General features: G+C 41.4%; 1 protein-coding gene across 5 annotated transcripts in view; it reads left to right on the top strand.

Annotated features, from left to right (window-relative positions):
- Positions 1-13,889, top strand: part of Atg13 (autophagy related 13) — a 40,090-nt gene that overhangs the window by 3,157 nt on the left and 23,044 nt on the right. For all 5 annotated transcript variants that reach the window (XM_021185698.1, XM_021185690.2, XM_021185684.2 and 2 more), the window contains exon 2: positions 13,015-13,096. In XM_021185698.1, the coding sequence (XP_021041357.1) occupies positions 13,028-13,096 (69 nt within the window). In that variant the 5' untranslated portion in view covers positions 13,015-13,027. The remainder of the gene's footprint in view (positions 1-13,014; positions 13,097-13,889) is intronic.

Here is a 13,889-nt window from a genome sequence, read left to right as displayed (position 1 = left end):
TCGAGACAGGGTTTCTCTGTATAGCCCTAGCTGTCCTGGAACTCACTCTGTAGACCAGGATGGCCTCGAACTCAGAAATCCGCCTGCCCCTGCCTCCCGAGTGCTGGGATTAAAGGCGTGCACCACCAAGCGTCTTTCTTTTTTTAAATTAGTTGTTGGGAGTATACTTAGATGCCAGTGAGTGTGGAGTCAGTCAGTGTCCTTCCATCTTTATGTGTCGTTACTTGCCGAGCCATGTTGCCTCCTTCCCTCCACTTTGACTTTATTACAGTAGCACTTCAGTTGGTGTTGAATAACTTGGAAAGTTACCATATCTGATTTAAAAGGTTTTTTTTTTTTTTTTTGGATGGATATCACTTGCTGCCATGCCTGATTACCTGTGTTTAATCCTGGGGACCCACATGGTAGAAGGAAAGAACTAACTCCCACAAGCTATCCTCTGATGCACACTACAGAAATGTCTCACCCCAAAGAGATGAACAAATCAGTACAATTATAAAAACTTAAAAGTTTCTATGGAATTTACTCTAAACTGTTATCTTTCTTACAAGGTTAGAGTTAAACTTTCCAGTGGGTAAAGACTTGGTCTCTGTAGACCATCCCTAACCTGAGGCCATGTAGTATAAACCTCGCTTCATTTGAAAAACAAAGGACAGTTCACAATTGGCCACACCTTTAGATTTAGCACTCTGGAGGCACAGGTTCTGAGTTCAAGGCCAACCTGATGATCTAAAGAGTAAATTCTAGGACAACCAGGGATACCTGAAGAAATAACTGTCTCAAAAAATCAAAACAAGGACTGTAGATATGGCTCAGTGGTTAAGAGCACTGACTGCTCTTCCAGAGGTCCTGAGTTCAATTCCCAGCAACCACATGGAGGCTCACAACCATCTGTAATGGGATCTGATGCCCTCTTCTGGTGTGTCTGAAGACAGCAACAGTGTACTCACATACATAAAATAAATCTTTCTAAAAAAATCAAAACAAACAAAAAGACATTTCGCTCAACATGTGAATTTTAGGCCAGCTCAAGCAATATAGTGAAACAGTTCCCCCAAAACCAAATCTGATTGGAGAAAAATGTATGGTGGCTGGAGATGGTTCAGTGGTTCAAAGCACTGACTGCTCTTCCAGGAAACTCAGGATTGATTCCAGAACATCACTGTAATTCATTTCAGGGAATCTGATACTCTGTTTATGGGCTTTGAGTGAATTTGGTGTTCAGGCAAAACACCCATAGACATAAAATGGAAATAAATACCATAGAAAACAAGACAAATTTGGGTGGGGTCTGAAGGCCTGTAACCCACCTACCTCTAAGATCTTGATAAGATCTCTAACTGAAGGTCATACTCCCTAGCTCTCCACCACCGGGAGAATAGTCCAAAACAAAGGGGATAAGGAGTAACACACATACACACACACACACACACACACACACACACACACACACACACAAAGCACGTGATACAGGAGTTGAAAGGGAATCCTTTGAAGACTAGTCCGAATATACATTCACTCAGTTCCTTAAATAAAATTTAAAGCCAGGAGGTGGTGTTGCTTGAGGCCATCTCTGAATTAAAAGCCAGTCTGGACTACAGAGTGATTTCTGTACAGCCAGGAGTACACAGGAAAACCCTGTCTTGAAAGACAGAAAGAAAAGAAAATGAAACTTTAGACTTGCATGATCTAGCAGCTTCAGTCCTGCGTGTATACTTAGAATTGACACTTGTGTTGGTAGCAGCATTGTTAATCAGAGTTAAAAACAGAAGCAACTCAAGTAAGTACATCAGGTAAGTGGATAAGAACAATTCATACGTAGTGTTACTTCATTTCCAAAAGATTGTTCTCAAATATACTGTCAACTTGCCATGGCTTAGAAATCACCTGGAAGCCGGGCGTGGTGGCGCACACCTTTAATCCCAGCACTCGGGAGGCAGAGGCAGGCGGATTTCTGAGTTTGAGGCCAGCCTGGTCTACAAAGTGAGTTCCAGGACAGCCAGGGCTACACAGAGAAACCCTGTCGAAAAACCAAAACCAACCAACCAACCAAACAAACAAACAAACAAAAAACCACCTGGAAAAGGAGCCTGGGTGGACTTTATACCAGATTGTTCTAAGGTCAATGGACTGCACCATCTCTAATTGGGTATTTCTGGGCTTCATGGTTCCTGCTGCACTCTTTTGTGTGTGAGTTCCCTGGAGGCAGTTACTGCACAGAAGAGCAAGCAGTCAAACTTCAGATTCTAGCTTCAAGTGCCTGCTCTGACTGACTTCCTTCAGTGTTGGACTGAAACTATAACTTGAACTAGCACCCTTTTTTGTTTGTTTGTTTTTGAGATAGGGTCTTTACATGTAACTCTTGCTAACCTGAAACTCTGTATGTAGATCAGGGTGGGATCTGAAATTGTTTGTCACAAGGCTCATTCCTAATGATTTTTTTTTTTTTTTTTTGGTCATGGTATTTGTCACAGCAACAGGAAACTAGAGCACATTCTGGCATATGAACAAATCTTTAGGACATTATGCTAAGGGAAATAAGCTAGTCACAGCAGATAAATACTATAAGATTCTGTGATACTTAGAATACCCAGTCATGGCCCTTGGTAATTGCCAGGTGCTGGAAGAGTTTTGGAATGGGAAGATATGGCTTAATGTCTACACAGTTTCAGATTTGTAAGATGAAAACAGTTTGGAATGGATGCTCGTGGTGGTAATATATTGTGGGTATAGTTAATGCCATTGAACTGTTCACTAAAAATGGGCAAGATGATAAATTTTACTTTTTTATGTGGTGATAAGGATTGAACATAACAAAACCAACTTTAATGTGTTTGCTAGGCACCCTAGCCAGGGTCATACTTGATTTTGTTTTGTCTTTGTGGTGCTGGGGACAAATTTCTAGACTTTGCCACATTCTCACATATGTCTCTTTGTTCCTTTGATTTTGAGATAGTATCTGGTTGTAACCTGGGGTGGGGTCGGGTGGGGTGGGGTGGGGGTGTTCTCAATGGTACTCTGTTTAGCCCAGGATGACTTTCAACTTCTGATCCTTTTCTCTCTACCTCCCACATGCTGTGATCACAAGCCAGCTCACTACACCAGATTTATTTATGCTTTTACTACAATATCTTATTGGGATTACAGATGTGAATAACCATGTCTGTCTGGTTCAGATGATGCCTGGTGGTGGTGGTATAATATGTTGTGCTAGTGCCTCTGTGCTGGGGCCAGAGCAGGACATGGCCTTCTTCAGACAGACTTACTGAACCCAGAGATGGTTTTGCCAGCAAGCCCACTGATTTTCCTGTACTCCTGCTACCCCCACCAATTCTGTGATTACAAGGTTTACCTGGCCACAACTTGATTTTTTTCTGGAGTGGTGCGGATCCAAACTTAGGTCCTCCTGTTTGTATATAAGTGCTGTTAGCCACTGAATTTTTTTCCCAGCCCCCCCCAAACAATTTATGTCATACATACTTTACCAAAATAAAATAGAAAAAGAACACTTGTTGCTTTTGCAGAGGACCTATATTTGGTCCCCAGTACCCATGTAGTAGCTCACAAACATCTGTAACTCCTGTAGTTCCAGGAGATCTAATGCTCTTTTTTGATTTCTGCAGACACCAGGCATACATGTGGTACACATATATACACGTGGGCACAACAATTCTACACATAAATATTTTTTTAAATTGAAAAATGTAGGCTGGAGAGATGTCCAACAGTTAAGAACATATTTGGCTCTTGCAGAGAACCTGAGGTTTGTTTCTAGCACAAGTGTCAGGTTGCTGAAGACCACCAGGGACATCTGATACCTGTGACCTCTTTCCAACATGTACATGTACATACCCCAACTCAGACATACACATATAATTAAAAATAAGTTAAATCTTTAAAAATACATCAAAGCTGGGCGTGGTGGCGCACGCCTCTAATTCTGGCACTTGGGAAGCAGAGGCAGGTGGATTTCTGAGTTCGAGGTCAGCCTGGTCTACAGAGTGAGTTCCAAGACAGCCAGGGCTATACAGAGAAACCCTGTCTCATAAAAACCCCCCAAAAAAGAAAAAGAAAAAAAACACATTAAAAATCCTATAAATAATAACTATGTAATGGTGTTCTGAAAGAAAATTTTCATCTTTGTTCTTTTGTCTTTGTTTCATTCTGTTTTTAATATTGTTATTTCATGTGTATGTGTGTTCACATATATATGGACACTATGTACAGGCAGTGTATGTGGAGGCCAGAAGAAAGTACCAGATCCCCTGAAGCTAAGCCTCTGAACCACTGTGTAGTAAATAGGTCCTGGGAATCAAACTTTGGTCTTCTTCAAGTGCAGAAACTGCTCTAAGAAACTAAGCTGTCTCTCTGCCCCACCCCCACCCCATTTCTTGTCTTGATCTTAAAGTTTATCTCCACCACTCAAAATGTGAAGTGCTACAGCTGCATTTAAAAGTAGTTTTGTCGTCCACACAACGTTAAGTGTTAAATGACTCTGTGATCTGTGAATTTCACTTAGAAGAAGTGTAGACCTAAGAGAATTGAAGCATTAACATAAAAACCTGTACACGATTTAGAAAATTTTATTTATTCTTATGTATATCTGGTGCTTGGCCTATGTGTTTGCCATGTGAAGGACCTGGATCCACTGGACCTTGAGTTACAGACAGTTGTGATTTTTCCATGTCTGTGCTGGGAATTGAAACTGGGTTCTCAGCCAGGCGGTGGTGGCGCACGCCTTTAATCCAAGCACTTGGGAGGGGGGTTTCTGAGTGGCTACACTGAGAAACCCTGTCTCAGAGAGAGAGAGAGAGAGAGAGAGAGAGAGAGAGAGAGAGAGAGAAACAAACAAACAAACAAACAAACAAACAGGGTTCTCTGGAAGAGCAGCCCCACGCCCCTAACTGCTGAGTCTATACTACCCAAAAAGTAATTCATGAACTCCTGGCAGTCTTCTTGCCTCAGCAAGAGTAGCATAGAGATGCCCCGTCACACAAGTGCTCTACCTCTGGCTACACTTCTAGCTTGTTTGCCTTTTATGAGAGAGAACTGATAGTATCAGTTCAGTCCAACTTAATGTTGGAAGTATATCCAGAGATGCTTGCTTGTTTTGGGGACAGGGCCCTCCGCTGTATCCTGTGCTATTCTGGAACTCCCTGAGTAGCTAAGGCTGGCCTTAACTCTTAAGTAATCCTCCTGCTTCAATCCCTGAAATGCTGGGTCAACCTTCCTGAGAGATTTTTAAACAAATGTTTGTCATGGCACACTACACAGAACTCTTGGCCACCTCATTTGTCATAAAGGATATGCTGGGATGGGATCTTCAGAGTACTGCAAGAGCAGTCATTTAGACTGCTTCAGAAACATAGCTGATGTGGCTGTGGATTTAGCCTAAAGTTAGAATGCTTACCTAAGTAGCACAAAGCCCTGAGTTTGATCCACAGCACCAAAACCCCAGAAACACTAAGAATAATAATAAAAAAACCATTTGTTTGAGAGTAGTCCACAATTTGGTAGACATTTGTTTGAGAGTAGTCCACAATTTGGTAGACTTCATTTTAGGGGACTTCTTTAGATGAAAGCTACTTAGGCACTCCGTCTCGCTGTAGACTATTTGATAGCAGCAATTTTAATCTACTTATTGCAAGTATTCGTGTTTTTTTTTAATTTTTAAAAAAGATTTATTTATTTATTTATTTATTTATTTATTTATTTAATGTGTGTACACTGTAGCTGTCTTCAGACTCTCCAGAAGAGGGCATCAGATTTTTGTTACAGATGGTTGTGAGCCACCATGTGGTTGCTGGGATCTGAAACTCAGGACCTTTAGAAGAGCAGTTGGTGCTCATAACCACTGAGCCATCTCACCAGCCCTTATTTGTTATTTTATAAAGTATTTATGACCAGGTGTGGGAGCACATACCTTTGCTCCTAGCATTCAGGAGGTAGAGGTAAGAGGATTTCTGTGAGTTCAAGGCCATCCTGGTCTACAGATTAAGTTCCAGAACAGCCAAGGCACAAAGAAACCCTGTCTTGAAGGTGGGGTGGAGTAGAGAAGCATTTACATTATTTAAATACATATTTTATTTATTATAATTGTATTGTGCTGTAGTGCATGTATGGAAGTCAGAGAACAGCTTTTAGAAGTTGGCTCTCTCCTACCATTTATTCCTAGGGATCAAGTCCCCAGGTTAACTAGCAAGTACCTTTAGCTGCTGAACCATCTCACTGGCCCTGAGTCAAGGTTTTCTGTAGCCAGTGGCTTTAAACTCAATGTGTAGCCAATTGGTGACTGAGAACCTCCCTGTATATTTCAGGGAGGTATACTACCAGTTTGTCAGTTGGAAAAAACAGGCTGGTGTGATGGCAGATGTCTTTAGTATCAGCACTCTGGAGTCAGAGGCAAGCAAATCCTAGTTCCTGGTCAACCGCATGACAACATGAAACAACCTGCATCATGGTCATGATGATTGTGCTGTCAGCCTCACATACATAGGGCAAGGTCTCCTTTCTTTTTGGTGTGTGTGTTCAATATTGAATGGGGCAGGCAAAAGTTACTTATCACAAAGAAAAACTCCATCATGACTGCTAGTGTTTTTCAAGTCAAGTGAGGACAGGACTGAGAAGAGCAGTCCTACAATTTAACATGTGTATACTTTGATGACTAAAGCTTGTGTTAGTCTTCCAATTTAGTGTTTCCAAAACGTTAATGGCCAACCTTACAAATAGTACCATTCTGACCAGAGTGGTATCAGGGCAGGGTGTGTCAGTGTCCGGATTGTGAGTAATTCCTGTGAACTCTCAGTCTTGTTTTTAGTATCTCTCTTTTCTCCATCTCTCTGTCTGACTTTCTTTTTAAGATTTTTTTTTTTTTGAGACAAGGCTGTCCTTGTCCTTTTTTTAGCCCTGGTTGTCCTGGAACGTACTCTGTAGACCAGGCTAGCCTCAAGAGAACAGAAATCCTCTTACCTCTGCCTCCTGAATGCTGGGATCAAAGGTGTGTGCTATCTCTGCCTGGCATCTTCTAGAACTTTTATGTTCCCTTTGTGCCTGTTCTTGTCCATGTTTGTGTCTGCTTATAATCCTCCTCACTGTCTGTGTTTGTTTTTGAGACAGGGTCTCACTTTGTAGCTCTTGCTGGCCTGGAACACACCATGTGGGCCATGTTGGCCTAGAGCTCACAGAGATCCACCTGCATTTGTCTTCCTGGTGCTGGGATTAAAGGGCAAGGAGCCAAGATCATAATTTCACTCCCATCAGTGGTTTACAACCATCTGTAGTTCCAGTTCCAGGAGATCTGATGGCCTCCTTGGACTTCTATGGGACCTGGACACATGCCGTATACAGAGACACATACAGGCAGAATACAAGTATGTTTAAATAAAATAGTTAAAATATTAAAACATGAGCAGTAGCTGTCTTTTAGTCTTCAGAAATGAAAGTTCAAACTGTACATTTTAAGGAACAAGACTCTAGACTGATATTTGGTTTTTGTTCTTATAGCTTACTTGTTTTGAGCCTAGGCTAGAACCAAGATCCTTCTGCCTCAGCTTTCTAGTTCTCTGATTAGATCTTACTTATTAATTTGTTTATTGATTGATTGATTGTAGCAGAAGTTGAACCCCATTTTCCTTTGTAGTTAGTAGTCCCAGAATTAAGTGTCAAAGACTGATATTCAAGAGAAAGGAAGCCGGGCATGGTGGTGCACGCCTTTAATCTCAGCACTCGGGAGGCAGAGGCAGGCAGATTTCTGAGTTCAAGGCCAGCCTGGTCTACAGAGTGAGTTCCAGGACAGCCAGGGCTATACAGAGTGTCTCGAAAAAACAAAACAAAACAAAACAAAAAAGAGAGAAGGGAACTAGAATCAGTCACCATCTGGGTTGTATGGCTATAGACTAGGACAAGTGACAGGAAGGAATCGGATTTATTTAATGTCCAACAATTTTGAGAAGACAGTAGAGGCTACCTCAGAACTCCATCTTAAAGAGGACTCTGAGCTGCATAGCTGATTTGGAGAGGAGCAAGGTTAGGGTACATGTAACCAGAATGATAACAGTCTCTGCTCAGCAAGTGCTGACTCCTGTCAAAAGAAGGGACCCTGTTAGAGGAAGGAGTGTATAGAGTTTATAGTAGAGTGATTGCAGTCTACCATGTACTGTAATGGCTTCCTTTCCCCCAGTGCTCTGTTTTAGGAAAGGGAACATATTCACTACTTTTACTTAGCTTTCTACTCAGAAAGTCCCTTATAACTGATGTTGTTCTCAAAACCTTGTCCAAACTAATAGAACTAGTTCTCTCGAGTGTGTCTCCCATCCTGGACTTGCCACAGGATCACTGCTTGCCAGTTTCCATGACTAAGTTCTGTCCTGAAGGTGCCAGCAAGACTCATTACCTTTTCAGAATCAGCCCACTGATTTTTACCCCTGACATTGCATGGGGATAACTGGAAGTCACCCTGCAGAGGTTGCCCAAACTTCTGATTCCTAAGAACAGTCCGATGACTGTGCTTTACTCTAATCAGTCCCCCAGTGGTCTGCTTGAGCTTTATAGCCTAAGTTTCCAGAGGCAAAGTTAACTAGCCAAGAAATACAGGCTGCATTCCTAGGAGAGCTGTGAAGAAGAAGCCTTGCTGGGCGTGGTGGCGCACGCCTTTAATCCCAGCACTTGGGAGGCAGAGGCAGGCGGATTTCTGAGTTCCAGGACAGCCAGGGCTACACAGAGAAATCCTGTCTCTGGGAAAACAAAACAAAACAAAACAAAGAAGCCTCAGCAAATATTTCTCCACAATAGCATTTAATAACTGACCATTATAGTAAAGGATGGGGAAAAATGTTCAGTTGTGGATCTCATTATTTTTGTTTATTCTGTGTGTAATAGTGTGGGTGTGTCTGACTAGCACAAGTGGGAAGATCAGAAAACAACTTTGTGTGTCAGTCTTCAAATTCCACCTTGCTTGAGTCAGTCTTTCCTTCACAGCTGCATTCTTCAGGCTGGTTAACCCTTGTTTTTTCAGGGATTCTCCTGTCTCTGCCTCCCATGTTGATGTAAGACCACTGGGATTGCACACTGCCACCCATAGTAGATGGTAGTTCTTAGAATTAAAACTCAAGTCCTCACGCTTGCCCCCTGAGACATCTCCTTAGCCCTGTAGATCTCCTGTAAATGTTCACACCAAGTTTCCCTTTGTATTCTTAGATTTCTCAAAAAAAGCAAAAGAAAAAGTGAAGCTACTATTTATCTATAGTGCAGAGGCAAACTGAGTGTTTAAATGAGCAGGTGTAGGGACCAGCAGACAGGGCTGCCTGAAAGATAGCTTTTTCCCCTTGGGAGATCAGCATCTTTTGGGTTTCCATAATTGTAGCTACACATTTCTTTCGGTGCTGCCAGTTGCACAAAGCCACAACACATAATGTGTGTACTGGTAGTTCTGTGGCAAGACTATAATAACTCTCCTTGAGGGTGGAGAATAAGGTCAGTGTAATTCTGCAGCACATTTTTATCCTCCATTTGTTCCCGTGTTGCTTTGGGTCCTTGGGGTGGTGAGCCCGGTTAAAAGGACATAACAGTCATTCACAGTTGCAGATTGGTTTTATTTTGGATCCTAAAATTGGACATTAGTTCATGTGAGGAAATAAATGTTCTGATGAGCTGAGCAAAAGAGTGTTTATAGAGAGTGTTTATAGACAAAAAGGCCTCAAGACACACACACACACACACAAGATCTGTAGTTTTGTTTCCAGCCCCACGTGTTTGAAGTCATATCTATAAATAACATCGCCTAGACCAATGTCATGGAGTTTTTCTGTCTCCTTCTTCTAGCACTTCTCATAGTTTCAGATCTTAAACATTTAAGTCTTTAGCCCATTTTGAATTGATTTTTTAAAAATATAATGATACATTCGCTTCTGGTTTAGCTCTATATATGAATGTCCAATTTTCCCAACACTGTTCATTGAGAAGACTGTCTTTTTCTTTTCTGTACTTTTTGTACCTTTGTCAAAAGTCTTTTGACAGAAAAATGTATGGGTATATTTCTGAGCTTTCTATTCTGTCCCTTTGGTCTGTATCTGTATTTATGACGGTACCCTGCTGTTTTGGTCACTCTGTGTATTTTGAAGTCAGATGGCACAGGTAGTCTTTGCTTTTATTCTTTTTGCTCAAGATTGCTGTGGATCTTTGGGAAGTTTTTCTGATTCTCTACATGTCTTAGGGTTGGGTTTTTTTTTTTTTTTCTGTTTCTGTGATGAATGTCATTAGAATTTTGATAGGAATTGGGCTGACCCTGTAGATCACATTTTAAAGATTAATTATTCTATTCTGTGAGCACAGTATATCTTGTGTCTTTTTTGATTGTTTTGTAGTCTTGAGCTAAGCTCTTTTTTTTTTTTTTTAAAGATTTATTTATTTTACGTATATGAGTACACTGTCATTATACTCGGGCACACCAGAAGAGGGCATCAGATTCTATTATAGATGGTTGTGAACCACCATGTGGTTGCTGGGATTGAACTCAGGACCTCTAGAAAAGCAGTCAGTGCTCTTAACCATTGAGCCATCTCTCCAGCCCCGTAAGGTCTTTTACTACTTTGATTAAATTAATAAATAGTCTTTGTAGCTGTATATTACTTTTTTTTTACCTTTTCTATTTACATAGTTTCCCTAGGTATATGAAAAGGTACCAATTTCAGTATCATACTGAAATTTTGCTGGATTCAATTTTTAAGTGTAATGGTTTCTTTGTTAGAGTATTTAGGGCATTTATTTATTTTATTTTAAGTCAGTGTCAGTGTCTCTCTACAGAGCCTGAGCTATCTTGGAGCTCCCTGTGTGGACCCTGCTGATCTTAAATACATAGAGATCTGCCTGTGCAGAGATTAAATGTACTTGCCATAAGGTCCAAATTTTTTTATTTTAATTTTTTTAACTTGTAAACTTGTTCTGCAAACAAGAATGGTTTAACTTTTTCAGTTTTGTTTTGTCGAGTACTAAGTGTTGAATCTAGGGCCTCACACATGATAGGTAAGTTGTCTACTACTAAGCTGTATGCCCAGCCCCCTTTTTACTCTTATTTTGAGATAGAGATGAGTCCACAAGCAAGCTTCCAAATAATCCTCCTCGCTGGGTGTGGTGGCTTAATCCCAGCACTCAGGAGGCAGAGGCAGGCGGATTTCTGAGTTTGAGGCCAGCCTGGTCTACAGAGTGAGTTCCAGGACAGCCAGGGATACACAGAGAAACCCTGTCTCGAAAACCTAAATAAATAAATAAATAAATAAATAAATAAATAAAATAATCATCCTCCTGCCTCCATCTCACAAGTGCTGGAGTCGGGCACACGGGCTATCATACCTGACTCTTAACTTCTTTGCCTGTTTGAGTGCATTTCCCTCTCTCCCCTTTTCTTCATGTTTTTATGCATGTGTGGGAGTACATGTATGTACATATATGTATATATACAGTGCATGAGGAGGACAGAGTTTGATATCAGGTATCTTCCTCAGTTGCTTCTCTCCTTATGTATCAAGGCAGGGTCTCTAACTTGAACCCAGAGCTCATTGATGTGGCTAGTCCAACTAGCCAGCTTGCTCTGGGATCCAAGGACTGGGATTACAGATGGGCTGCCACATCCATCCAACATTTATGGGATTCTAGGGTGTTTTTTATTTTTAATTTTTTTCTGTTATTTTATTGTACATATGTGTTTTGTCTGCATGTATATCTGTGTGAGGGGTCAGATCTCCTGGAACTGGGATTACTTACAGTTGTGGGCTGCCATGTACGTTCTGGGAATTGAACTGAGACCCTCTGGAAGAACAACCAGTGCACTAGCCCAGGTGTGTTGTTTTTAATTTATATGAGTGTACATCTGTGTGGTGGGGTACCCATGGAAGACAGAGGAGGGCTCCTTAGCATTTGGAGCCAGAGATACAGGCATCTGTGAACTGACATGGATACTGGGATCCAAATTCCTATCCAGCAAGTGCTCTTACCCATTGAGCTACCTCTCTAACATTGTGGATGATTGCTCTTATAAGCCTTGTTAGTCCCTGAATTACTGAATATTGTTGGGCATGAAGTTTCAGAATTGGGTTTCAGGAAGCAAAATGTCTGTCTGTCTGTCTTGGAAAAGAAAAGAAAATGGATACTTCATATTTCCAAACATCTTTTTCTCCATTACTAGCATGACATTCATGCTCTTCTTTTCCTAAATGTTTTATTCCTTCTTATCATTTCAAACCAGTTCATAAATGTTCATCCTAGGCTGGATCTCGAGAGGGTAGGCACCAATGTGCTTTGGAAATTTGTGATCTTCCTTGAGGCTGAAGTGTTCCCATGTGAGTTCTTTATTCTGAAGATAGCTTTTCATATTACTTGCTTCTCAGAACAGATCTGGAGTCTTCAAAAGTGAAAGTGATTGGTGGTCTTTTGAAGTAATGTAGATTAACTCATTTGTCTTAGCAATGCTTCTCATGAAAGTTAGATAAATTCTATTTAAAGCTCAAAGTTTCAAAATCTGGCTTGGGTGGTGACTCATTGGGTAAAGTACTTGTTGCACAAGTTTGAGGACTTGAGTTTGAGTCCCTAGAACTCACGTAAAGCCAGGCATAGTCATGTGTTCCAGCCCAGTGTGTTCCTATGGCAATATGGAAGGTAGAGACAAGTCTCCAGAAGCCCACAGACTAGCCTGGCATGCATAGCAGCAAACAACAGAGCAGATTGAGGGTGGGACCAGGACTGGAGTTTGGCCCCTCCCCTCCATCATATTCAAAACTTCAGAGTGAGTTTAATTGACCTCATATATTTCGTAGGTTCTTAGATATGGCTGCTTGTGTGGGATTAGTTTCCTCAAGTGATAGTATTTTAATGTTTTCTCCTTTGGTATCTTTGAAGGAAACTTCTCCCACTCCCACATGACTGTTGTACAGCTAGTAGGCTCCCGTCTGTGCTCTGACGTAGTGATCTGTTTTTAAACAGGTTAGTCACATTTGTCATCACTTCTCTTGTGTTCTGTTACAGGTTCCAGCAGGCAATGGAAACTGAACTCAGCTCCCAGGACAGGAAGGACCTGGACAAGTTTATTAAGTTTTTTGCCCTCAAGGTAATACGGCCATTTTCTTGAGCCGGGGACAGCTAGAAATATTATCATACTTCTCCCTTAGAGAGCCGCCATTGGAAGTGTAGCATAACAGCTTGCAGCTTACCCATTTTCGGGGATACTTCTGTCTGTTGTAAACCAAACTGTGAAGTGTGGGGGTGGAGCTGGGGGTGTAACTAAAAAGTAGCTTCCAATTTTCCACAGCTACTTGTTCAAAAAAATTTTTTTTATACGGCTGTCTGTAGAAATGTCAAAGTGTTATCTCAGACTATTGGCACAGTATGTTCCCTTAGGGTGGGAACAAAGACTGAACTGGAATGGGCAGCCTTTCGGCATCTTCCTCACTGCTTCAACTAACAGCAGAACGTCCAGTGTGTTAGTGACTTTCCTTGTTCTGTAACCAAATTCTTGAAGTAACCTGAGGGAGGAAGCTTTTGTTTTGTCTCATAGTTGAGAGAATGTAGTCTATCCTGAAGACTGGAGGCTGCTGGCTCATCATGTGGGATCAGGACGCAGAGAAATGAAAATTCCATTGTTCATCTGGCTGACTCTTGGTTTTGAGATAAGGTTTCACTTTGTAATCCAGGCAGGCCTCAAACTCATAGGAGTCCCACGTCAGCCTTCCCAGTGCTAGGATTACACATGTGAGCACTGCTCTGTACTCCCATTTTCCCTTTTCATATATTTTTTTATTTTTGGTTTTTCAAGACAGGGTTTCTCTGTATAGCCCTGGCTGTCCTGGAACTCACTTTGTAGACCAGGCTGGCCTTGAACTCAGAAATCTGCCTGCCTCTGC

This window comes from Mus caroli, chromosome 2, assembly GCF_900094665.2.
Source record: "Mus caroli chromosome 2, CAROLI_EIJ_v1.1, whole genome shotgun sequence".
NCBI lineage: Eukaryota > Metazoa > Chordata > Mammalia > Rodentia > Muridae > Mus > Mus caroli.
The sequence above is the reverse complement of the archived record's forward strand: the minus strand, read 5'-3'. Positions and strand labels throughout refer to the sequence as shown.